Genomic DNA, 26,834 nt, shown 5'->3' on the forward strand with positions numbered 1-26,834 from the left:
AAGGGCTGAAAAGACGGTGACAGACCGACGTAATGGCCACGCGGTGTGTCCCGTGGCGCCATGCCCGTCTCGGGACTCGAGTCTGGAGCCAGTGCTGAAGCGGCCTCATATGCATCAACCCGAGCGGGGTGGCCACCGCCGAGGACGCCATATGCCCCAGGAGCCTCTGAAAATGTTTCAGTGGAACCGCTGTTTTCTGTTTGAACGCCTTCAAACAGGCCAGCACCGACTGGGCGCGCTCGTTCGTAAGGTGCGCCGTCAAGGAGACTGAGTCCAACTCCAAACCGAGAAAAGAGATGCTCTGAACCGGGAGGAGCTTGCTCTTTTCCCAGCTGACCCGAAGCCCTAGTCGGCTGAGGTGTGAGAGCACCAGGTTCCTGTGTGCGCATAACCCGTCTCGAGAGTGAGCTAGGATTAGCCAGTCGTCGAGATAGTTGAGAATGCGAATGCCCACCTCCCTTAACGGGGCAAGGGCAGCCTCTGCGATCTTCGTAAAGATGCGAGGAGACAGGGACAGGCCGAAAGGGAGGACTTGTACCGATACGCCTGACCCTCGAACGCAAACCGCAGGAAGGGTCTGTGTCGAGGAAGGATCGAGACGTGAAAGTACGCATCCTTCGGGTCTACCGCCGCGAACCAATCTTGATGCCGGACGCTCGCTAGAATGCGTCTTTGCGTCAGCATCTTGAACGGGAGTCTGTGTAAGGCCCGGTTCAGTACTCGCAGGTCCAAGATTGGCCGCAACCCACCGCCTTTTTTCGGTACTGTACCGGCGGGTGGGGCCTCGCGGCGGGGCAGAGCTTGAGGTGCCACACCACATCGTGGCCGTGCTGAGTCCGAGGACATCGAAGCACTTACCTGGCTCCTTGTGACCACCCCCGGAACAGCCTGGGACGGGGGAGGAAGAGGCCTGTCCTCATGACCCGTGGAGACTGTCACATCGGGGGCGGATTTGTGCCACAGCTGGGCGCTCAGGGCGGGAGACCGCCGCTGGAGCGCCAACCTGCCAAATGGAGTGGTGGACGGTGGTCGTGATGCCAGCCGTACACACCGAATATGTGACCCAGGGAACAAGGAAACCACTCTTGCGGAGCTCTTGAGTACTGCAGCCACTTGGGCATGCAGCGCAATTAAATGCAAAAGGTAACAAAAAGAAGATCTGCTTACCAGCTCCAGAGTAGCGGGTTTCGTTGTCCCTGGGTCGCCCGTCTCAGGGGCGCTTCGAAGACCTCCGTGGGTTCTTCGGTGCCGGCTGTGAGACGGGTGGCGTCGGCTTCCTGCGGTGGGCTCCACGCCGGGGCCGGGCCGGAGGGGCGGGCTGCGGCGGAGCCGGTGCAGTCAATGCAGGGGGACGCCCTCGGCGATGAGTAGATGGGGTGCAGGATCTTGAGCCACGCCGGGGCAGGACAAGCCGGCTAGCATCCATCTACTGCTCTACCATCGAGAACTGCTGGGCAAAGTCCTCGACGGTGTCGCCGAATAGGCCCGCCTGGGAAATGGGGGCAGCAAGGAATCGTGTCCTGTCGGCCTCACCCATCTCGACCAGGTTGAGCCAAAGGTGGTGCTCCTGGACCACTAGTGTGGCCATCGTCCGCCCGAGAGACCGCGCCGTGACCTCCGTCGCTCGGAGAGCGAGGTCGGTCGCCGAGCACAGTTCCTGCATCAATCCCGGGGCGGAACTACCCTTGTGCAGTTCCTTTAGCGCCTTGGCGGACTTGCAGGAGAGCCATGGCATGCAGGGCGGAGGCGGCTTGTCCAGCAGTGCCGTAGGCTTTGACCGTCAGAGACGACGTAAACCTACAGGCCTTGGACGGGGGCTTTAGGCACCCCCGCCAGGTGGCGGCGCTCTGCGGGCATAGGTGCACCGCGAGCGCCTTTATCCACCGGGGGATTGCCGAATAACCCTTGGCCGCCCCACCATCAAGGGTAGTGAGAGCGGGGAAGCTGAAAAGATCGGGACCGGGCAGTAAAAGGTGCCTTCCGCGACCTTGTCAGCTCTTCATGCACTTCCGGGAAGAAAGGAACGGGGCGGGGCGTGGCTTTGAGCGGCGCCACGAGCCCAGGAACCAATCACCGAGCCGTGAGGGTTCAGGGAAGAGCGGTGAAATCCACTCTAACCGACGCTCGCGGCTGTCCGGGAAAGCATGTCGTCATCTCCGCGTCAGCCTGTGACTGGGCGATCGACCCCGAAGGGAGGAGCCCAGCTGAGGCTTCCGACTGGACGAGCCCGCTCTCCGATGCTGCGCTCGAGAGCTCATCACTTTCGCGGGCTCCGAATAAGAGGTCGAACTCGCCGTGAGACGAGCCAGCGGACTCACCCGGAAGCCCGATCGGGGCAGACGAGCGTGCTGGGGAATGGGAGGTCCGTGGGGGGATACCCGGCGGAGGCGGTCCCATTGGGGTCCCCAAATCGCCCCCAGTGCTAGCCGCGCTGGCCTCAAACCCGTGGGTAAAAGGACCGAGGCGGGAGCCTCTGGGGTGGCTCGCTTCCTTATGAAGGCGAGCCGCGACCGCAACGTTGCCATGGACACATTCTCGCAATGAGAATGTGACCATCCACGAACGCTGTCTCCGCGTGAGCAGTGCCCAGACACGAAAGACAGTGATCGTGACCGTTAGAAGTCGAGAGATAACGAGCACAACCAGGAATAACACACAATCGGAAAAGCATCTTTAAAAAGACGCGTCTTTAAAAAGATGTTCCGTGTGTGCGCTCTTTTAGAGAAATATATACACTTTTAGAGGGGAAAAATGCTCTTTCAGAAAATATACTCTCTAGTTTTTCTGCCGAAGCGCCCAGGGGCATTCTCTGCAGTGCACCAGTGCAGAGGAGGGAGAAGCTGCTGAAATGCGCCGTCAGATCCAGCAGGTGAATGAACAGTAGTATTCAGCTCAATGAGCATGACCGTTCGGCTCCGAAGAGAAAATCTGAATGAGTGGTTGCATACCAGCTCCTTTTATACCCGTATGTTCGGGGGAGTGGCATGCAAATACCACTCGCCAATTTTCATTGGCCTTTTATCAAAGACCAGAGGTGTCTCGGGCTCCCAAGAGTGACCCCCAGTGTCACTACATCGACACCAACGTCGAGTGAGTGACAGATAGGGAACCAATGACCTGAAATGCTCCAGATATCACATCCTACTCTAATAAAATTTGAAAAGTGTCAAGTGGCTAACTTCTTGTTAGAAAGATAACTTCACTGTGGCCCAACATACAAATAGAAATTGAAAACTCACAAGAAGGAGGGCTATATAGGATCCTGATTTGTTTATTATTATTATTATTATTATTATTATTATTATTATTATCATTATTATTATTGATTTATAATGAGCAGACACTGATGTTGAACAAAACAACAAAAAACATTGCATTATTCCTCAAGCAGTTAATAAATTACTGTAGGTGACAACAAATTTGAGCAATTATTAATCTCGGTGAAGTTTTGATAAAGAGCAGAGAATGGATATTGATCCATTAGCTTCCAGCTGAACGTTACCGGAGTGTCCTCCTGCTGTCATTACCTTTACACCTAAAAAACAACCAGGAATCCCCGGATAAACCCAGGAAGCCCAGGAGAAGGCCTCTCCTTCATACCCTCCTAATACCCAAACGTGACTGCAGTGTGCATTTTCCATTTCCCTTTTTGATTTGTAACTAATAGCCCCTAATAAACATGCAATTTTAACAAAAGTATACCAAAATGTATGTCCTCATATGGGTACAGCAGGAAATTGTAAATAATCCCAAACTATAGAAAGTGTTTTTTAATCAAATTATTTATATCCAGGAATGTTGGCTATTCGTGTTTTTGAGACGTTACAGACATTACAGCTGATTTTCTGTAAGGCTGCTTTGGAACAATGTGTATTGGGAAAAGCACAAATAAATAACTAGACGACAATTATTTGAATTTTATGTAACAGTTTTTTTTTTTTCATTCAATGTTCTTTCTTTGCACTGTCAACAAACAAGTAATAGCCAGTGCTGAAGTATTTTACCACTCAGAAATTAGCATAATTAATTCTGATTCGAAGTAACTGCCAACCAAGTTAAAATAAAATTCAGCATTATAAATTCTGAATCTATGTACTGATTACATTGTCCCATGTCTGCCAATGATGTTGAGTGGTCAAAACATCATCTGCAGCCTGAAACTGAACTTCTGACCAAATGTTTGGAGTGAATGCACTTGGCTGCATAGGAAAGCTCCTTTGCTCCCTATTTAGTGAATGACTCAACATCAAGTGTACTGTCTGTCTGCAGTGGTCTCAGTTCGAAATGCACCTTATTTTTATCTTAACTCCATATAAAGCCTCTGAAAGCAAAATTTTTCAGCTTTTGGATGATTCTCAATGTAACAATGCACAGTGAATTTCAGATTTCTAGGGGAAAAGTAGCCCTATAGTCCACGTCCGTGGTCACTGTGTTTAACAGCATGCCGTTTCGCGGTAAATTGATAAAAATGTTCAAAATGGCATACCGGATGAAACTAGAGACTTCTTTTTGACACAAACATGTTTAAATGAAAACTTAATTAGGTTTCTTATCAGATGTTGATAAGTTGGCATTTCTCCCAAAGAGAAACTATGCTGAGTTCAGCATCATATTGTTTTGTCACATGACTCCATTTAAATTAAATTAAATCATGCATAGCGCAGTGAAGAAAAAACACACAGTCCACGCAGGAGGATGCAGGGTCGATCGAGGACACAGACAAGCACACTGTCATATTGGCTTTGTTACTTGGCTTAATAAACAGTGATTATCTGATAATGTAGAGTAATAGTAATAATAATGAATTTCAAATAAATTTCTCCCAAGGAAGGAGACGAATTTTACATTTATTCATTTAGCAGATGCTTTTATTCAAAGTGACTTACAAAATGAGAAAGGATAGAACATAAGTGATCATCTTAATGAGACAGTAACATGAAAATTGAGAAATGAAGGATGAGTGGGCTCATTTAATCGGGGATATTTCTGCTACCTCAGTCACGCTGCGATCGTACAGGAGAGCTCACACTGCGATTCGAACGGGAGAGAACATGGTGGGCATAACATGAAGCTCACGCTGCATTCAAATGGGAGAGCCCACACTGTGATCCCAAAGGGAGAGCCTACGTTGCGTTCAAACGGGAGAGCTCATGCTGCGATTCGGATGGGAGAGCCTGTGAACATGCATGAAGGCTCATATTGCATCCAAACGGGAGAACCCGCAATCCTTCTGAACGTGGCTCATATTACAAATGGACGGGAGGGCCTATACTGCGATTCAATCGGGGATCCCATGATGAATAATGTGAAACTCCCCTTGTATTCGATGGGGAGAGCCCACTCAATGGTCCAAAAGGGAGAGCCTATGCAGCATCTGAACGGAGGCTCATGCTGCGATTGAAACGGGAGAGCCCCTAAAGAAAATACACACTGTGTTCGAACGCAATAATGCAAAAGTCCTTGGATAAGGTGTGAAGGTGTTTCAGCGGATGGTCTAATGGAATGTCAGTTCTGAATATGGAGGGACTGGGGTTGGAGCTCTGAATTTCTGAAAAATAAAGTGAAATAAAGCGTCAGCAATTAGATTTTTATTTCCTGAGATATGTTCGGCTTGATGATGAATTCATTGCAGTTTGAAAGCCAGATGAGGCGTCTTAGCAGGGGCATAATTTCGGTGGAGTTTGATCGACCTTTATTTATGCAATTCACGGTAGCTGAGTTATCGCAAAAGAACAGAATGCTTTTGGATGCTCATTCGCTCAACCACAGGTGGCCGGATGCCGTGATGGGATACAGCTCGAACAACATGGAAGAAGTGGCTGACGGTGAGATATTGGAGAGCTCTGGTGCCAGGTGGAAGTGAACCAACTACCATTGACATAATCTCTGAAAGTGACATAAAGGGGCTGTGTTGGTGAATAAATGGATGTCGCTGGGGAGAGAGAGAGAAAGTTGTCGTAAAAAGATAAGACAATTCCATTGTTCGAGGAAAGTGATCCAAAAATTAAGATCTGCTCGGCAACTGGAGTTTAGAGAAAGTGTGTCATCTAATTCTGGAACGGATGAAGCGAGAGTGAGGAGATAAATGGGTGGCCTTAAGGCACTATGCGCATGGTCAAGTTTAAGTGGCCCAGCAGAGAGAGCATATTGCGTTTAAACCGCACGACTCCCATATTGAGGGAAGTCGTGCGGTTTAAAGCGATGCTGATAATCCTGTCGATTTTCTCTTTAGGAAGAGATGCTTTGAATTGCCAGAATCGAGATGAAATCCGAGGAATTCTATTTTTGTATAAAGACATGACGTTTTCTTGGGAGAAAGAGGAATGCCTAGTTGTGAGAAAATATTCTGGATGGTAGACAGGTGAGTAGAATGGGCCGATCATGAATCCTGATTCCACTTCCTTAGCTATTAAGGCATCTACTGTTTCAGGATTGGAAAATGCAGATTGCAAATTGATGCATATTAGGCTGGTGTCTGGAAGGCTTTCGAGGCCTGGGTTGAACCCCTCCTTCACACCTGTTAACAAATACTGGGTGAAATCTTTGGATGATTTGCAAGTTCCAGCGTCAGTTTAGAGACAATGATGAGAGAACAGAGATACGTTCTTAAATTTTTATTTGTTTTTGCAGATGATTGACGAACAGGATAGATAGAGCAGGCGTTAGCACCGCTGCAAAAAATACACACATGCAGAAAACAACAACATTGTCTTACACAGCCAAAGTTATTGAAGTTATTTAGATCTGCTTGTATGGGGCAGGTCTGGTGTTGTGTGAAACTGGGTCGCTCCTGGACTGCGTAATGTGAGGGGTAGACCTGTTTGCATACTGATCGGCTTTCTGCAATGGAGTGCTGGTATTAATTTGGGGGCATGTTGGGGTCTGTTGCTCGACAGACCTGCAAATGGTGCAAGAGAGATTACGGCAGCCCAAGAACACTTTGTTTTACAGCTCTAGGTTGAGCGCTCTCCAATATGAACATTGATTCCATTGGGCTACTCTGGTGGCGCATTTGGTGGAGAAAAGTTTGTGATCCATGAAGAAATGACTACCTCCAAAAAAGGAGAGTGATAGCTTGGCTATGATAGAGAGGTAGTCATTGAGTTCCTTACGCCTGTTGGGAAATGCGGAACAAATTATTTCTGTGAATTTCCTGAGACAACACAGAACTCAACTAAGCTCAGCTTACGGTTTGAGTTTGTTGCTGAATTTTTCAAATTGATGGTTATTGGTCCGCAGTCCAGGGAGCAAAACGTTTCGTTTGGTGGAACAGGAGAAATGAGGGATGCTAGATTGATGTCTGCACCTGTGAGAATTTGAGAGCAGAGGGTTGTAAACAATGGAGATGGGTCCATGGCAATAGCGTTGAGAGGAGCTGGGAGGGGAATTGCTGAGGCGAGTGTGAAGGATGAAGGCCTGACTGGCGCTGTGGGCATAGGGAGGGGGAGATTTGAAACTGGAACATTTTGCAGAGGCATCCTCACACTCTGATTGGTTCCATAAATAGAAAGGTTAGAAAGTGATTAGAAAATAGAAAGTGGTTGTTGCTGAAAGGGGGTGGCAGATAAAGTGGCAGGAACTGAGGTAGAAATAGAAATAGGATGGAGGAGAGAAGACTGGGGATGAAATCTTGCACCCGAAGAAGGGGCGTTTGTTTGGGTGATGGAGGTTTATGGGACAGATAGAGGGAAAAATGAGGATTCAAAGTAACCAGGGAGGCAGAAGCAGCAGGCTTTTGAAGTGGAGGAGGAGCAGAAATTGCAAAAGGTTGGGGGGTGGGAGGCAGAGGTTTGAGAAAAAGTAGCTGAGGAGATGCAAGGCAGCAGGGGTGCTTCAGGAGTTTGAGAGTGGGAAGAGAAGCGCGTAACTTGCAGGGAATTTGTTTTGGGAGGAGCTTCCCAAGAACTTTTTTGGCTGAGAAGGTACTTGTCGTAAGGCTGGATTTTGCCTGATCTACAGGAAAATGCCATCCCTGCCGCTGAGGGGGCTTGGAGGAGATTGTTGACTGTCCATTTTGAAATATCTGGAATTGGAGGACTTGCCAGGTGAGAGGAAGATGAAGATGAAGCCAGAGCGATCGGGGGACAGGCTGTGGAAAGTTAAGGTGTTCTTGCAGGGAGAGTGGAAAGGAGTCTTCTGGATCGATGTTTAGGAGACTGATCTGGAGAGTGCTGGGTCTGATGACCTGTGTGCTCACTGGGAGACTCTGAAACTGGAAGGTTAGAAGTTCTGGGTCTGGGCAGTGAGAGCAGCAATGGAGTGTCAATAGCGGACATCCGATGGGAAGTGTTCGATCGTCAATCCGCGCATCTTATCACGTGGCTTGTTGAGTGCATTACCGCAAGACATAGCACGTGGAGGCTTCACGCTATTCTACGCGGTATCCACGCCCAACTCCACCATGCACCCTACCGAGAGCGAGAACCACATTATAGCGACCACGAGGAGGTTAACCCAACGTGACTCTACCCACCCTAGCAACTGGGCCAATTTGATTGTTTAGGAGTCCTGGCTGGAGTCACTCAGCACGCCCTGGATTCAAACTCATGACTCCAGGGGTGGTAGTCAGCGTCTTTACTCGCTGAGCTACCCAGGCCCCGTTATTCAATGTCTTGATAAAAAGCAGCATTATGTTGCTCTTTTTATAGATCTGTCTAAAGCTTTTGATACAGTAGACCACAATGCAATGCTACACAGATTGACTAAGATTGGATTGTCTGATCAAGCAGTTGGATGGTTTATTATTATCTTGCAGAATGTACACAGTGTGTTAAATCTAATGGACTTTTTTCTGATGTTTTAGCTGTTTGTAAAGGGGTCCAACAAGGCTCAGTGTTGGGTACCCTACTGTTTATTATTTATAATAACAATTTTGGATGTAATATTCTATATTCTATATTCTATGTAATATTAATACTGTACATTCTATATATACTACTATATATACTTTTTTATATATTTTTATTTTTTATTTTTATTGAATAATGTGTATCTATATAGTGCGTATTGTATACTGTACAGTGTATGTTATTATTTGTATATTGTTGTGTGTAATTATGTGTATATCAGACGTTTAAATTGTGCTGTGTTAATTTGATGTTATTGTAAATTGGTATAGTATGTCTCATCACTGTAACGACTGCTATGTTGATTGGAACTGCACCCAAGAATTTCACACACCATTGCACTTGTGTATAGGGCTGTGTGACAATAAAGTGATTTGATTTTGATTTGATTTGAAAGAAGGCCTTTGCTTTTGCTGTTCCCTCAGCTTGCAAACTTTGAGACTGCATTGTTTGGTGATTTTAACTGATTTGAGGAGACATGTTTGAGATGTTTTTATACCAGGATTGAGGTCAGTGTCAGTGTGTTAATGTATAGTTAGGCTTACCACATCTGTGCCTGTATCAGTTGTCCCTTGTTTTATGTTGTTGTCTTTTATTGTTGAATTGTTTTATGCAGCTATTTTGGCCAGGTCTCTCTTGGAAAAGAGAGTTTTAATCTCAAGGGATAACCTAGTAAATAAAGGTTATAATAATATTCCTATAATTGAGTTTTAAAATTTTTAGAATGTGGATTATTACTAATGATAGAAAAATATAGAAAGCTATTTACAAATAAAAAATTACAAGGTGACTGCTCATCGTGATTCATGTTTCGTTTTCATGGCATTCGCTTAATGAGTCCACAAATGAGGGGAGAATATGAATATTCAAGGTTGGAGCTCCGCCTCTCCTGCAGCATTGAGAGAGAAAACTGGCAGGAGAGCGCAGGTTGTGTCCTTAATGAGGCTTATCAACAGAAGCAGGCTTCATCCATTACCATTCCCTGCAACTGCCTGGAGATCTATGAAAAAGCTCTGTCATGGCCACCAGTATGTTATTACCCTGCATTAATGCATGATTACCATCTCAGAATCTAGCAGGTGTTGAAAGCATAACAAACTTTTTACAGCTGAGTGCAAGTTTTCTGTGCTATTTTGTTTGAAGTATGTCATAATATTTCAAAATGCTACTCTCATAGCAAATTAAATCTACAAGAGCAGATAGGGGGCTTATTGATGTAGGGCTTTACTGGTTGTTTAGATCAGTGTTACTATCAGAAATAATTAATAATTATTTCTGTAGTTATTAATTAATATTTGAATTAATCAATTGAATCTAACTCATTAAACCTCATATGGGGCTCCAGTAAATGTAGTGTGCTACGTTTAGGAGCAAGTTTGGTTATTAGCAATAATTAATAATTATCAAAGATAATTATTAATTATTAAAATCAATAGAACATTGATGAGAATCAATGTTAGCTTTTTTTAAATCCTTTAAATCAACAATTATCAAAGATAATCATTAATTGTTAACATCGATGAAACATTAATTAAAATTAACACTAGCTTATTGATCATTCAAATTCAATCATCAAAGATAATTATCAATTATCAAAAATCAATAGAATATTAATAAGGATTAACATTGACGGGGCACCACCCTGAAATCAGGGACTAATAACTAAATAGTAAAACAGTCTCAATATTAGATTGTTTTCTTAGGAAAATCGACATCCGAAGAATATCGATTTTCCAGAAAAAACAATGAATGAAGGTTTGAATCCGAGCACTGACATCCCGTCAGCATGACACAGGCGTATGCAAAACAAACCAAAACACTTCTCTTTGTAATATAAACAAAGTTTATTTATGCAGAAATATCAATTAATAATTAATACAATGCAGTCAATAAACTTCCGACTTACAACTACAAACTAAACAGTGATATGATTAGATATGGAAATAAAATAATCCTGTAACACATAAGGTGTGTGTGTGTGTGTGGGTGTGGGTGTGGGTGTGTGGTTAGTACGAGAGAGAGAGAGATGACGGCCCTAAAGCCGATTTCGCGATAGTGGGAGAGAAAACAGCTGTCAGTTTATCACTCAGAGACGCGGTGGACGGCTCGTAAAAGTCCCACATTATTTGACTCTTTAATGGATGAACTCAGTTGCTGTCTCACCCGCGATGGCGAAATTGCACAACAATCCAATTTGGTTGGACCACAATACAGCAAAACAAATTTGTGATAATTAATACCCTGAGTATTATTAATGAGCGGACATGGCGGTCTGTAAACTGTACAAGCAAAACCTTGAAACACAAGAATAACGCACTATAATATTCTATCTCTGCCCAGACGTAAACCTCTTACTTGAATCGCATGAGGACACAGGTAGAATCTGTTTTCCTCCATCCTTTAACTCTGACCCGGTTCCTTGAGGCTCGGGTGATGACAGGAGGCCGTTTCCTCGCTCTGTTGGTGGGCGGTACTGCTGTTGATTCTCGGTGAGCTGGCGGAGAACTCAGAAATGTTGACTTGATTGAAGATGGAAGAGAAATCTTTAATCTCTTCACTTCTGTAGGCAAACGGATGAAGATGTGAATTGCTCGGCGGTCTCCTTCGGATCCGTTAGAGTGTTCGGTTGAACATAGAGTAATCTCAACTCGTCCAGCGAGATGGAGATTGTATGGCCACAGTTTCAAGTCGGACGTTACTTCCTTGTGCCACGAGGTTGCACCGGAGAGCAGCGAAGAGCTGCGTCCACACGCTGCAAACAAAGTCGCTGGAAGCAACTCACGAAAGCATTTCAGAGGTATTTCAACTCCTGATGATGTCATGGTTTGAGGTGATGTTCTGTTGTGTGCCTCATCCAATAGGAGTTGAGAGTTCGATCCTTTAGTGAGCAAGGCTTCATGGATTTGTAGTCTGTTTTGGACTCCCTTTGTTTGATTTTGGCGCGATTTTTATCAGCAAGATTTACGACTTGAAAGGTGGGGGCTTGAGTTAGGTTTTTACGACTGTGTTAGGCCTGCCTTTGTCTTCTATCTGAATACATGAGGCCCAACATTGATTTACAAATATGGTTGTTTTGTCTTAATTCAGTGTGGTGACATGCTGACAGATGACAATAACAATAAACAATAAAAAAATTTGCCCAGACTGAGAGAAATACTGATTGGATTAATTTTAAATGTGAGTGCTGCAATGCACCCAAACTAAGGTTTCTCCAATCAAAAGTTACTTAAATGAATGTTTATATATTTTTTATGTTATAAGCTTTAAGTGTTGATGAGTAACTGAAAGTAGTAACACAAGTAATAACTACATTTTTTTAATAATGTGACAGTAATTCAGTTGCTTTTTATATTATAGCGTTAAAAAGTCTGATTCATTTTAGTGAATCTGTTTATTCAGATGACTTATGTAAATTAACCGCTTCAAAACAGATTTACAGATCCACTTTCAGTTGGTTCAAAACAGATTTGCAACGTTACACTTCTTTGTTGTAATGAAATATTAAGTGAAATGCTGCTGTTTGTCACTATGTTTTCGACCCAGTTATATAAATTAAGTTGTTTATAAGGTGTCTAGCTTTTTTGTGGACATTTATCTGCTAATCTAATGCTGTAAACTTAAGACTGTCATTGTTTTGTGCAAAAATAAGGTTCTTATTGTAAAAATAAATTATACAATCTGATAATAAAAAAGGCAAGAAAATGTACTGAGCAAAGACAGCGGCACAGTACTAATCCCACCACAAACAACACACACACACACACACACTTTATACTTTTTACAGGTTCCAAAAATATACCAGGCTAATATAGATTGCAGACAAACAGAGTGCATAATTTATTAAATTGGGAACATTTAAAGTAACTTTACCCTTTGCTGCAAGCTTCATTTAAGCTTTCACATGCCTTTTCTGGTATTTCTGTCTTAATGTCTGAGCTGTGGCCTTTTTCTTGCCATCTATTGGCTTGGCAGAGCGATAAAGCTGATTGTTCTATTGTTCTTTTTCTCTATGTAGAGCTCTGTACCTCTGGTTGGAGAGTTTTACATTTCTGCACAGCTGGACATTTACAGGACTCTCCTTGTCCCTGGAGTAATGCTGAATGGCTGACACCTGCATGGCCTCAGATAGATCACTGAATACTGCTTTGATCTTTCCCCCCGCCCCAGTGCGCCCAGCTGTGGCACAAACACACCCACACGGGATTGGGTCCGGTGGACTATGGGGACAAGACACCTCCTCCCCCCTCTTCTTATGGATGTCCCTGGACTCAGCACGGCCAAGGGCTCGAATCCCCTCGACATGGCACCTCGAGCTCCGCCTCGCCGCGAGGCCCCACCCGCTGGTACATCCGACGTGATCAATCCCTAGGTCCCCCTCGCCCGGAGTTTGGACGCATGGCTCGCGCTTTCCAACCCGTTGCGGTGGCTGACCCGGACTGTCCGACTCGGCTACGTGATTCAGTTCGCCAGGCGCCCGCCCAGGTTCAGCAGCATCCGCTTCACCTTGGTGAAGGGCGAGAATGGAGCTACCGTGCGTACGGAGATCGCTACCCTTCTACGCAAGGGTGCGATAGAGCCTGTCCCTCCAGCCGAGATGAAAAAAGGGTTCTACAGCTCTTACTTCTTCGTACCGAAAAAAGGCAGCGGGTTGTGACCAATCCTGGACCTGCGAGTACTGAACCAGTTTTTGCACAGACTCCCATTCAAGATGCTGATGCAAAAACGCATTCTAGTGAGCGTTCGGTATCAAGACTGGTTCACGGCGGTAGACCTGAAGGACGCGTACATTCACGTCTCGGTCTTACCTCGACACAGACCCTTCCTGCGGTTTGCCTACGAAGGCCACGCGTACCACTACAAGGTCCTCCCCTTTGGCCTGTCCCTGTCCCCTCGCGTCTTCACGAAGGTCACAGAGGCTGCCCTTGCCCCGCTATAGGAAGTGGCCATCCATATCCTCAACTATCTCGACGATTGGCTAATCCTAGCTCACTCTCGAGAGTTGCTGTGCGCACACAGGGACCTCGTGCTCCGGCACCTCAGCCGACTGAGGCTTCGGGTCAACTGGGAAAAGAGCAAGCTCTCCCAAGTTCAGAGCATCTCTTTTCTCGGTTTGGAGTTGGACTCAGTCTTGATGACAGCGCGCCTCATGAACGAGCATGCACAGTCGGTGCTGAACTGTCTGATGGCGTTCAGACAGAGAACAGCGGTTCCACTGAAACTTTTTCAGAGGCTCCTGGGGCATATGGCATCCTCAACGGCAGCCACACCGCTCGGGTTGATGCATATGAGACTGCTTCAGCACTGGCTTCAGACTCGAGTCCCGAGATGGGCATGGCGCCGCGGGACACATCGTGTGGCCATCATGCCGATCTGTCGCCGCCTCTTCAGCCCTTAGACCGACCTTGCATTTCTACGGGCAGGGGTTCCTCTAGAGCAGATCTCCAGGCACGTCGTAGTTACAACAGACGCCTCCAAGATGGGCTGGGGTGCCGTATGCAATGGGCACACAGCTGCCGGCTCCTGGACTGGCCCATGGCTGCGTTGGCACATCAACTGCCTAGAGTTGTTGGCAGTACTGCTCGGCCTGTGGAGGTTTTGGCCGTTGATCCAGGGCAAGCACGTGTTGGACCGGACGGACAACACAGCATCGATAGCGTACATCAACCGCCAAGGCGGTCTACACTCCCACTGCATGTCACAACTCGCCCACCGTCTCCTCCTCTGGAGTCAGCAGCACCTCAAGTCGCTACGAGCCACTTACATCCCGGGCAACCTCAACACCGCAGCGGACGCGCTGTCACATCAGGTTACCCACAGGGGAGAGTGGAGACTCCACCCTCAGGTGGTCCAGCTGATTTGGAGTTGATTCGGTTGAGCACAGGTAGACCTGTTTGCTTCCCAGGAATCCTTCCACTGCCTGCTTTATTATGCCCTGACCGAGGCACCCCTCGGTATAGATGCGCTGGCACACAGCTGGCCCCCTGGACTACGTAAATATGTGTTTCCCCCATTGAACCTACTTGCACAGACCCTGTGCAAGGTCAGGGAGGACGAGGAGCAGATCATCCTAGTAGCACCCTCCTGGCCCACCCAGACGTGGTTCTCGGATCTCACACTCCTCATGACAGCCCCCCTTGGCGAATTCCCCTGAGGAAGGACCTTCTTTCTCAGGGACGGGGCACCATCTGGCACCCATGACCAGACCTCTGGAATCTCCACATCTGGCCCCTGGACGGGACGTGGAAGACCTTAGTGGCCTACCACCCGCGGTGGTAGACACGATCACTCAGGCTAGGGCTCCCTCTACAAAGCACCTTTATGCCTTGAAGTGGCGTCTGTTCGCTAAGTGGTGTTTTTCCCGATGCAAAGACCCCCAGAGATGCACAGTCGGATCAGTGCTTTCCTTCCTGCAGGAGAGGCTGGAGGGGCGGCTGTCCCCTTCCACCCTGAAGGTGTATGTAGCCGCTATTTCGGCGCATCACGATGCAGTAGATGGTAAGTATTTGGGGAAGCACAACTTGATCATCAGGTTCCTGAGAGGCACCAGGAGGTTGAATCCCTCCAGACCGTGCCTCGTCCCCTCATCGAACCTCTCCGTAGTCCTTCGGGGTCTACAGGGAGCTCCCTTTGAGCCCTTGGAGTCAGCTGAGCTTAAGGCACTCTCTTTGAAGACTGCCCTGCTGACTGCGCTCACTTCCATCAAAAGGGTAGGGGACTTGCAGGTGTTCTCTGTCAGCGAATCGTGCCTGGAGTTTGGTCCGGGTTACTCTCACGTGATCCTGAGACCCCAACCGGGCTATGTGCCCAAGGTTCCCACGACTCCTTTTAGGGATCAGGTGGTGAACCTGCAAGTGCTGCCCCAGGAGGAGGCAGACCCAGCCTTGGCATTGCTGTGTCCGGTGCGAGCTTTACGCATCTATTTGGATTGTACGCAGAGCCTTAGAAGCTCTGAGCAGCTTTTTGTTTGCTTTGGTGGACAGAGGAAAGGAAGCACTGTCTCCAAACAGAGGATCTCCCACTGGCAGGCACGAGCAGGTAATTTCTGGGACAACTGGCCAGGTGTACTGCTTGCGCATAGCGCATTTCCCATCCCTTGAGGTGAAGATGTGCGCTCTTGACTCCCAGTCATGTTCACAGACTGTGATCCCTGGATGACTTTCCTCCTTAGCCCTCTGGCAGCTGAGTTTGTGGAGAAACTCGCTGACCGGCCCATTACATGTGCTAATGAGCCCCTGTACTGAGATAGGTGCTCCACATGTGCTGGTTCCCCAAAGGCGACCCCATGTGATATCTTCCGCAAAATTGTTTCCCTGATGGCAAACTGTGTCTTCCTTGGGCAGAAGCCCCTCTGCCCCCGGTCGCCATGCTCTGTAGAAACTCCTTCCCCTTCGGGTAGGACCTACCATGGGACCTCTCCACATGACATACTTACGACCAGACTCGGTACGACCCTCTTTTTTGGGCGGGGTGTGGTCTCCGCGGTGTCTTCCCCTTGGGAGGGACACCCCCCGACACAGACACTTATGGCTCCCAGTCAGTTAACAAATTCCACTCTTTTTGGGGAGAAAAGAGAGGGAAAAGAGGCCTCGGCTAGGCTAGCCTGTCCCTATAGTTGGGCAGTCGACTTGTTCCTGATGGACCATTTGACGCTTATAAGAGCGTTGGGGGAGGTTACGTGACGGCCTGGTGTGCTGGCTATGAGGCACACAGCAGTCTGCCCGTCACACACCACCAGTTCACGCAACACAGTTCAGCTAGTTGTGGCGTTTTGTACAGGGACCCCTAGTGTCACTATACCGACACAACGTTGAGTGAGTGACAGATCCTGGTTACTTTCGTAACCTCCGTTCCCTGATGGAGGGAACGAGACGTTGTGTCCCTCTTGCCACAATGCTGAACTACCCACTGAAATGGCCGGGACCTCGTCTCGGCTCCTCAGCACAAAACCTGAATGAGTGGTTGCATACCAGCTCCTTTTATACCCGTATGTCCGGGGGAGTGGCATGCAAATTCCACTCGCCAATTCTCATTGGCCTTTTTAAAAAAAAGCAGAGGTGTTTGGGGCTCCGAAGAGTGACCCCTAGTGTCACTACATCGACACAATGTCTCGTTCCCTCCATCAGGGAACGGAGGTTACGGAAGTAACCAGGACGTTTCTAATGTAGACTTTGACTGTAACTACTTAACTACTTTAAACTATGAGCTTGTAGCTTTGTAAGTTTCAGCACAGCTTCTGGAACACTGGTAACAAATGCAAATGGTAACACTAACTCCAGAAGATCACTATCTGTCCCTACCTGGAAATAGGTGAATTGGGAGTGGTAGAGATCAGGGTAGATGTGCAGGGTGGTTCCCACTACCAGCAGTGACTCAAACTTGTGTAGAGAGGAACTGACATAACCAGCGAAGCCCAAACACCAGATCTTCAGCAGAGCCTCTAGATCAAACAGCACAGTGAATGCAACCTGAGAACAAAGGAGAGAGACAGAGGCAGGAAGTCGGCATGATAAGAAAGAGCTGTTCCTTGTGTGCCCATTTCATAATTGTGTGTGTGTGTGTGTGTGTGTGTGTGTGTTTGTTTGTCCCAAGAGCCCTTGGTTTCTCAAGAGCAAAGGGAAAACATGTAAATACTTTTAAAAATAAAAACTCTCATACAAAGAGGGCTGCTAAACCATTTCCCCTCACAGTAACATTACTCTTCATTTAAAAGACATCGGGGGAAACAAGGATTAGTTAACATTTTTACTCCAATTATTATTTTTCAGGGTAGGTTAATTTAAGGTCAATTTCTTTATGGCACATATATATGCTACAAGGCTGACTTTGGTACAGAAAAAGCTTTTGACCTTTTCTACGTTTATTGCCCAGGAAAATGATGCTCCTTGAACACATGTTGACCTTTTGTGACAACATGCCCCAACAGCGGGACACGCTGTCACACTATATTTGGTAAATTGTAACAATGGAACCTATCATTATTTAAAGGTGCACACAGTAATTTTTCCCCATTAAAAAAATATTTACTCCTAAAGAAATGAATTGTAATTTGTAAAAATATGTATAAAATCATGACCACTCACATGTGATGAGGACTTCAGTCATAAGTAAACTTATAAAAGCTGCAGGGGCACCCTCATGGGGGCTGCCATTTTAGAATTACATGACCAGCTGAATACTACTTGCTTAATCTCAGTAACCATATTGTCACTGGACACTTTCACTCTTGGATTAAATTAATCATGGCTGATTGTGAATAGTGAAATTCTACAATGGCATCTGTAACTGAAAACTATTGATTTTAAATTATGCTGCATCCACACCAATAGGTGTCACAGTAAGTCCAAGATGACACGAGCAAAAAGTGACTGAGTGCACCTTTAATTATTTTTTTTAGCAAAATTTAAACAGTAAAACAATTATGGGGGAAAAAAAGAAAAAAAAAAAAAAAACTAACTAAACAGACCAGTGTTTTGGCAAACAAATATTATCCATATTAAATTGTATACAGTTGCAAATTTAAGCAAATTAGAAATGAGAAAACTTGCCCTGACATTTATTTAAAAAAAAATTGTCTTGTGCAAAGAACACTGTTCAACCTTTTCAATTAAAATCTATCTTAATTATATAGTTGACCCCTGCCTGAATGTTCAGTATGCTACTGTGGGTTTAATTTACTATTTGGTTACCCATTAGCTATAGCAACAATGTGGTGATATCAGTAATTTACACTGGAGGACACATACTATGGTAAATTGCTAAAAATATGTGGACACCCTCTTCTATTCAACAGGTTTGGCTATTTCTGTGATTCCAATTAAGAAAAATCCCAGTATCCCCTATAACAAAAACAAATGAAAAAACTGACGTTTTCATAGTGAGATGCATAAAGGTATGGGACTGTTAAACGAAGATGGAAAACAAAACTAATTTTTCCCCAGTTGCATTTGATCTGTTCCAAATAAAAAGCAACATGGATTAATGATGAGATGGATCAGCTTGTGAATATGTCGGGTGCCTCTTCTTCCTTATCTCTGTCTTTCAGGTTGGAGTGGGCGGGTGGCCACACTCCTCTATCTGTCTTTGTTCCCACAGTGCCACCTGCATACTGATTGCAGAAGCAGTGCGTGGCAGACAGGACACACACACAATCCCACCCGGTGCTCGCTAAAATGGAGTGTTGCCCACAAGCTGTTTTCGCCCACATTGTCACGCAGTTGATTTAATCTCAGGGTTTTAAGGCAATGGAAAGTGATGGGGCTATGTATATATGAGATTTCAGACCAAATCTGATCTGCTGATGCATTTGAGTGCAATCACAGTATAAGGATTCTTCTGCACATCTTGCAAGATAATCATGAAAAATGTTGTCTTTAAACATTGCCAAGAGAAAGTGCAGAAAGCCCATCCCATTATGCTAAGCAAGGAGCATTAAGAATATGACAAGACATATCATTGACATGAATATGACATTTATTATTGTCAAAGTAGGCAATCATTGTAAATAAGAATCTTGTTCTTAAAGGGATAGTTCACCCCAAAATTTTAATTTTCTCATTAATTACTCACCCTCATGATATCCCAGGTGTGTATGAATTTCTTTCTTCACCAGAACACATTTGAAGAAAATTTGAAAAATATCTTAGCTCAGTAGGTCCTTAAAAAGCAAGTGGATGGTGATCCGATTTTTGAAGCTCAAAAAATATCACAGACAGTCAGCACAAACGTCATCGATACAACTTCAGCTGTTAAATGTATGTCTTCTAAAGCGACACAATCACTTTTGGTGCGAAAAAGATAAATATTTAAGTTATTTTTTTAACTCAAAATCATGTTTCCATTCTGCAGCGGTAAGCACATGTGGCGTAATTGCATTGGCATTTGAAACGCGCGAACTGATGCACGTGCATCACAGCCGGAAGAACAGCGCTGTTTACAACTGAGTAGGAGGAACGCTGTACAGTAGCTTGGTTGGTATTGGTTTAGAGCTGTAATTATCTGTTTCTTTACTCACAATGCGTTTGTGTGCTTATCCAGGATGTCTCAACCGAATGGAGAACGTGAGATTATGTCTGAATCATGGCAACGTGAAAACGTCACACGAGAGACCGCTTGAACTCCACCCTCTCGTGAAGCTTACTGGAAGCAATGATTTAGAGTTAAAAAGTACTTAAATATTGATATTTTCACACCAAAAGCAATCATATCACTTTAGAAGACATTAATTTAACCACTGGAGTTGTATCGATGATGTTTATACTGACTGTCTGTGATTTTTGGAGCTTCAAAAATCGGATCACCATCCACTAGCATTTTAAGGACCTACTGAGCTAAGATATTTTTCTATTTTTCTTCAAATGTGTTCTGGTGAAGAAAAAGTCATGTACACCTGAGATATCATGAGGGTGAGTAAATAATGAGAGAATTTTCATTTTTGGGTGAACTATCCCTTTAAGTGTCATGCCTGGATAAATTAAGTTAAAATAAATCTATAAAAAAAAAAAAATGGATTCTGAATTGTAGCAAATTGACCCTACAATGAATATCTGTAAATGACATCCTGATCTTCACTGTGGGATATCATCAAATTATGAAGCACTAGAAGTAATACTGCTACAGTGAAAACATAAAAGAAAGAGCTATTCGTATCTAAGGTATTCTTCTCTTGAGTCAGCAAGTTTTTATTAATTGATTTTAACTGGTCTTACCTCAGCCATGTAGAACTCATCATTGGTGAGTTTATGGTTCTTGCCTTTGTGGTAGTTGCTGGCAGCTACAATCACGTCAACGGCCACCATACTGAGGATGAACATGTGGAAAACTGAAGAACGCATCAATTGCTGTGGAGACAAGGGAAAATATCAGAAATCTATTTAGTGAGATGAACAGAGCAAATTTGATGTTGTCAAAAGATCCAAGCTACATATCTGTGATATTAGAATCCTCACTTAATTAAAGACATCCTGAAATCACTTGATGAACATAATTTTATTTTCTGTGTTGACGTATTTCCTATTGAAACCGGAAGTTTAGGTGGTATATTGGGCTAGTCCCTTTTTTAGAAATGGCCAATAGGCTGTAGTTACAGTACATAACACCCCTGAACCATGATTTGCAACTTGCTAGCTGGTTACAGGTGGTATAAGAGGGAGGCCATTCTCATTTTTAGAGAGCATTTTGTTGGACAAAAATTTGTAGTGCAAAAGTCATCCATATTTTTAGTAGATTTGCCAGACAAGAAATACTGTAAATTTTAAACTAGGGTTGACGGTTTACTGAGATAATTCAGTGTGATTCATTATACAAAAAAATAACACATTAGAAAAATGCACGCAATTAATCATGTCTCTGGACGAGTTTTTGCGATCAATCAGAGCTGGACGAAGCGCAACTCTGAATGCAGAGATTTTTCTAAGTTTCAAACAACGTTTAACTTGACACAGCAACCTAAAAACGCTGTGTTTATGATGCGACAACCAAAGTGAGGTCCACGGTCCAAAAGTGTGTATCTGACATGTGTACATGTCAGATACACATGTCCTTAGAAAATCCATTATAATGAATCTTTCTCGGACAGATGACAAATTTAATTGTAAAATGTATTGCTGTGGACTGAAGGCCAGTGATAGGCTTATTCAATAATATGGAAATAAACAATGTATTGCTTTTTAAAGCCACTTTTTGTATTCTCTTATAAATGCTTTACTTTTATCTGCCACAATAATGTAATACATTTTAATTATCTGAATTATTAAATTTATAATACACATAATTATAATGATTTGAATATAATTTCATAATTATTTAATCATTATATATTGATTTATTGTTATTTGAGGCCCTTTATCAGCAAATATTTCAACTAATTAATCAGCATATCATGTAATTCATTCGATTAACATTTTTAATCAATTAACAGCCTTATTAATTAATTAATTATTTTTTTACTTTTAGGAGTATATTAGAATATCGATGGCTCCATAGAAATTTAACATGGACTAAAGCCACAAAACTCTTTGATTTTGATTTTTGAAGGGAAATTCTAGTATAGTTAAGATTGCACTTTTTATGGACCATCTGTCAACACATTTATTTTACACAATAAACAACACAATAGCTCTGTTCCAAAACCTAGTGATGAACTGCCTAGACAGCATTTTAAGGCATCTTTGCATCATGTGAGGAGTGATATATATGATGTACAGAGTTGCTCCCTATGTAGAGCCTTCTTTAAGGATTCATTTCAGTTAGAAGTTGGCATGTGGCAGCAAAGCAGCTCACTAGGTTTCAGAACAGGGCTAGTGTGTTGGGCTTTGTTGTCAGCTAATGAGCATTGTACACAATCTTCCTGCCATCTAAATGTTAATGGAGGTTATAAGAGTAAAATCTCTGAGATGTATCAAGCATATTGACCCCTTCCTCATACCGTACTGAAGAACATGACTTTCCACTCCATTCTCCTCTCTTTTATAATGAAACATTCTAATGGCAGTAAGGCTAAGCCCCTCACCACCTGAGGAGGCCAAATTAACCCATATCAGGCCCATAACAGGACAGTCTCCTCACCTCAGAGGCAGACAGGAAAGACAGCTTAATTTAAGAATATGTGGAAGATATTTTCTTTTATAAAGCTTAAGAACTATACTGAATTAACTATAATGGAGGTATTGGATTAAAGAACAAAAGTGCATCATAGTTATTATAGTTTTATAGAAGTTTTTCTAACATATTTTGTGTGTGTATGTGTGCTTCAGTACAAGAGCAGATCTGAAACTACAGATGGACAAACATCTGTCCATAGCTGGAGGCAAAACTGGAAATTATGAGAATTTATAAATCAATGTAATATTGCCCAAACCATTCAGCCTAATAACAAACATTATACTGCATGACAGTGGTAATTACATAAATATTGAACCGAGAGTGAAAAACAATTGGTAGTCTGCCTGTTAATAAACAGCTAGAAGCACTTTTCCAAATCTGATGCAAAAGTTTAAGTGGCCATAGAATTTTTTTTATTTTTTTTTATCTGTTTGGTACTGCTAGTGGTGCACAAATTACATGCTTCACCTTTAACTGAAATTCAACAGGAAATGGACACATTGAGGAAATACCTAACAGTTATGGTGACAATGGGCCATTTTGTATTTCACTGCAAGTCAGTCTAGCTGTCAGTAATTTGGCATTCAAGTGATCACAGCTTGGGTGCATTTGTGTTATAAAACAATGGGGAAACCCCAAGGAGTTGCAGATAAAATGCAACATGTACACGCAATCCAAATACAAGAACACAGCTTGTAGGTGGGTGGACAATGTCGAATGAGCTCAAGAGAGAGGAAATGCAAAAAAGAAAAACAGAAGAGGAGAGAGAAAATGAGAACAGAGGAAGGACCTTTTGGAGGACCAACAGAATGAATCCCACATCTATTGCAGCAGCCAAAAGAATAGTCAATAGCAATTATGTAAATGCAATTAAACTCTACTTTGACAGAAACGAACAGAAACTGGTCTACAACAACATCACTGCAGAACTCTACTTAACTTTGCTTAGTTCAGATAGTCCTAAAACATTGAGACCTAATAAGTTCACAATGGAATAGCATAGCTTATAATATTTTATTACCTTATATTAAAACAACAAAAATTCCATTTTTGATGTAGCTAAAGCATTCAGGTTAGGCCGAGAATATCTCCTTGTAATACAATATGTATTTTTTGCCTTCCTTAGAGACCACTTTTCACACTAGTCATTATTTGCTGATAGCATAAGACAGCAATAAGAAAGTTAAAAGGAAATTGGCTATTTAGAAGACAGGTGAGAGACATTCTCCCCCTGGGCTCAAAAGCCAGACTGGGCCACATGTGGAACAATGTGTTTTTGCCGTTCAAAATGGCAAAAAGGGCATACAAGAAAAGATTATCTGAAAACAGAATTTCTCTTCTTTGTATCCAGGGGCTGTCCATCTGCCCAGATATACAGGTGCATCTCAATAAATTAGAATGTCGTGGAAAAGTTCATTTATTTCAGTAATTCAACTCAAATTGTGAAACTCGTGTATTAAATAAATTCAGTGCACACAGACTGAAGTAGTTTAAGTCTTTGGTTCTTTTAATTGTGATGATTTTGGCTCACATTTAACAAAAACCCACCAATTCACTATCTCAAAAAATTAGAATACATCATAAGACCAATAAAAAAAACATTTTTAGTGAATTGTTGGCCTTCTGGAAAGTATGTTCATTTACTGTATATGTACTCAATACTTGGTAGGGGCTCCTTTTGCTTTAATTACTGCCTCAATTCGGCGTGGCATGGAGGTGATCAGTTTGTGGCACTGCTGATGTGGTATGGAAGCCCAGGTTTCTTTGACAGTGGCCTTCAGCTCATCTGCATTTTTTGGTCTCTTGTTTCTCATTTTCCTCTTGACAATACCCTATAGGTTCTCTATGGGGTTCAGGTCTGGTGAGTTTGCTGGCCAGTCAAGCACACCAACACCATGGTCATTTAACCAACTTTTGGTGCTTTTGGCAGTGTGGGCAGGTGCCAAATCCTGCTGGAAAATGAAATCAGCATCTTTAAAAAGCTGGTCAGCAGAAGGAAGCATGAAGTGCTCCAAAATTTCTTGGTAAACAGGTGCAGTGACTTTGGTTTTCAAAAAACACAATGGACCAACACCAGCAGATGACATTGCACCCCAAATCATCACAGACTGTGGAAACTTACCACTGGACTTCAAGCAACTTGGGCTATGAGCTTCTCCACCCTTCCTCCAGACTCTAGGACCTTGGTTTCCAAATGAAATACAAAACTTGCTCTCATCTGAAAAGAGGACTTTGGAACACTGGGCAACAGTCCAGTTCTTCTTCTCCTTAGCCCAGGTAAGACGCCTCTGACGTTGTCTGTGGTTCAGGAGTGGCTTAACAAGAGGAATACGACAACTGTAGCCAAATTCCTTGACATGTCTGTGTGTGGTGGCTTGACCCCAGCCTCAGTCCATTCCTTGTGAAGTTCACCCAAATTCTTGAATCAATTTTGCTGGACAATCATAAGGCTGCGGTTCTCTCGGTTGGTTGTGCATCTTTTTCTTCCACACTTTTTCCTTCCACTCAACTTTCTGTTAACATGCTTGGATACAGCACTCTGTGAACAGCCAGCTTCTTTGGCAATGAATGTTTGTGGCTTACCCTCCTTGTGAAGGGTGTCAATGATTGTCTTCTGGACAACTGTCAGATCAGCAGTCTTCCCCATGATTGTGTAGCCTAGTGAACCAAACTGAGAGACCATTTTGAAGGCTCAGGAAACCTTTGCAGGTGTTTTGAGTTGATTAGCTGATTGGCATGTCACCATATTCTAATTTTTTGAGATAGTGAATTGGTGGGTTTTTGTTAAATGTGAGCCAAAATCATCACAATTAAAAGAACCAAAGACTTAAACTACTTCAGTCTGTGTGCATTGAATTTATTTAATACACGAGTTTCACAATTTGAGTTGAATTACTGAAATAAATGAACTTTTCCACGACATTCTAATTTATTGAGATGCACCTGTATATTGACTGTAGTTACTTGAAATTGGTTATGTTGTAAATAGTATGTATCAGCTTTTGTAAGTGGCAATAAAACCATCCTTACCCCTTCTAGGAGACTGTCTGGATTGCAGTAAAGCAATGTGCAATCGGCAATTCATTACCCACTAGTAAGTCTCCACGTTTGGATAGTTCTCTCAACAACCAAGAAGGTTGAAGCCTCACAAATACTGTATGTCCTCTAAAACACATTTAAGTTGTCACTAACCTAACAAAAGCTTTTCACATATTATGTATAAGTGTCACATTAAGATTTGCCATTCTTAAATAGCCTCTCTGCTTAGGGAGAATAAATAAATACTTAAGTTGAGTTACTGAGAAGCGGCATCTTCTATCAGATATCTTTGCATCAATTCAGATGTGTTTACCTTTTCCTCTGGTGTTACTGATAGCGCACTGCACAAGCAGCCTCAGAGCAGTTCTCGTCCAATGGAAATCAGTAAGCAATTTCGTTCACCTAATCAATGATGAGTGCAATTTGGAGGTTGCATTTTTCTTCTAAGAATGCATTTTTTCTCCACTGACAGATAGGTTTTGCATTGGGGTTTAGGCGTATGGTTTTAAAATTTGCATTCCTGTTGACTGTATTATATAATTTACACTAAAAAAACCTCAATTAACAATTCACTTTTGACACCAATCTGTGGCCATTTAACTCCAAAACTAGAGCTCACACATGCTCATATGTTCAACAACACTTTCAGCCACTGTGGCAGTGATTAGAAGTTCCAAAAGCAGACCGATTTCAGCTAAAGACCTTTTGACCTACTGTCGCAAACTTCACAATGAGATCAGTCTAGTTATTTTCAATTTTAAGCATTAGAGGGCAAGAGTATCTGCAAAAAACAACCTAAATTGTGGTCTTTCTACTCACCCAAAGACATTATATGGCTTCAGAATGGTGATTTTTTTATTTTATTTTTATGTTCTTTTGGCAGGCCCAGTAACCCTTCACTTTCATTGTATAGAAAAGAGCAGCCTGTACACATGTCCTTTTGTTTAATAAGAAAGTAAGAAAATTATATGGGTTTGGAATGACATTTGGGTGAACTATTACTTTAATAACATCTATGGACCACATCTCTGGCATGTTGTTGATTACTGCAGACAATAATTTTGATTCCTTTCTCAGTTTTTATAGGACACAAACAGGAAATATATAGAGAGTGACACACTTACAATGGAACCATATCAGGCACGTTTTTAAAACTTTAATTGGCTATAGACAGGACTGGCAAGGAATTCTATTACACTAGTCTTATGCTAATTTGTGTAATGATTAAGTGTTATGGTTATGCTTTCAAAACAGTAAAACAGTGAGACAGCTTCCTGCTTGCCTGCTAGGACTTCACTGTAAGTGTAACACTAAAATGCTTTTACCATTTATTTTTACAAACTGAGCAAC

General features: G+C 43.4%; 1 protein-coding gene across 6 annotated transcripts in view; it reads right to left on the reverse strand.

Moving 5' to 3' along the window:
• nalcn (sodium leak channel, non-selective) overlaps window positions 1-26,834 on the reverse strand; it is a 213,835-nt gene that overhangs the window by 132,365 nt on the left and 54,636 nt on the right. For all 6 annotated transcript variants that reach the window (XM_051709746.1, XM_051709745.1, XM_051709743.1 and 3 more), the window contains 2 exons: window positions 20,552-20,683; window positions 17,144-17,311 (listed from right to left, as the gene is read on the reverse strand). In XM_051709746.1, the coding sequence (XP_051565706.1) occupies window positions 17,144-17,311; window positions 20,552-20,683 (300 nt within the window). The remainder of the gene's footprint in view (window positions 1-17,143; window positions 17,312-20,551; window positions 20,684-26,834) is intronic.

Source organism: Myxocyprinus asiaticus, chromosome 11, assembly GCF_019703515.2.
Source record: "Myxocyprinus asiaticus isolate MX2 ecotype Aquarium Trade chromosome 11, UBuf_Myxa_2, whole genome shotgun sequence".
NCBI lineage: Eukaryota > Metazoa > Chordata > Actinopteri > Cypriniformes > Catostomidae > Myxocyprinus > Myxocyprinus asiaticus.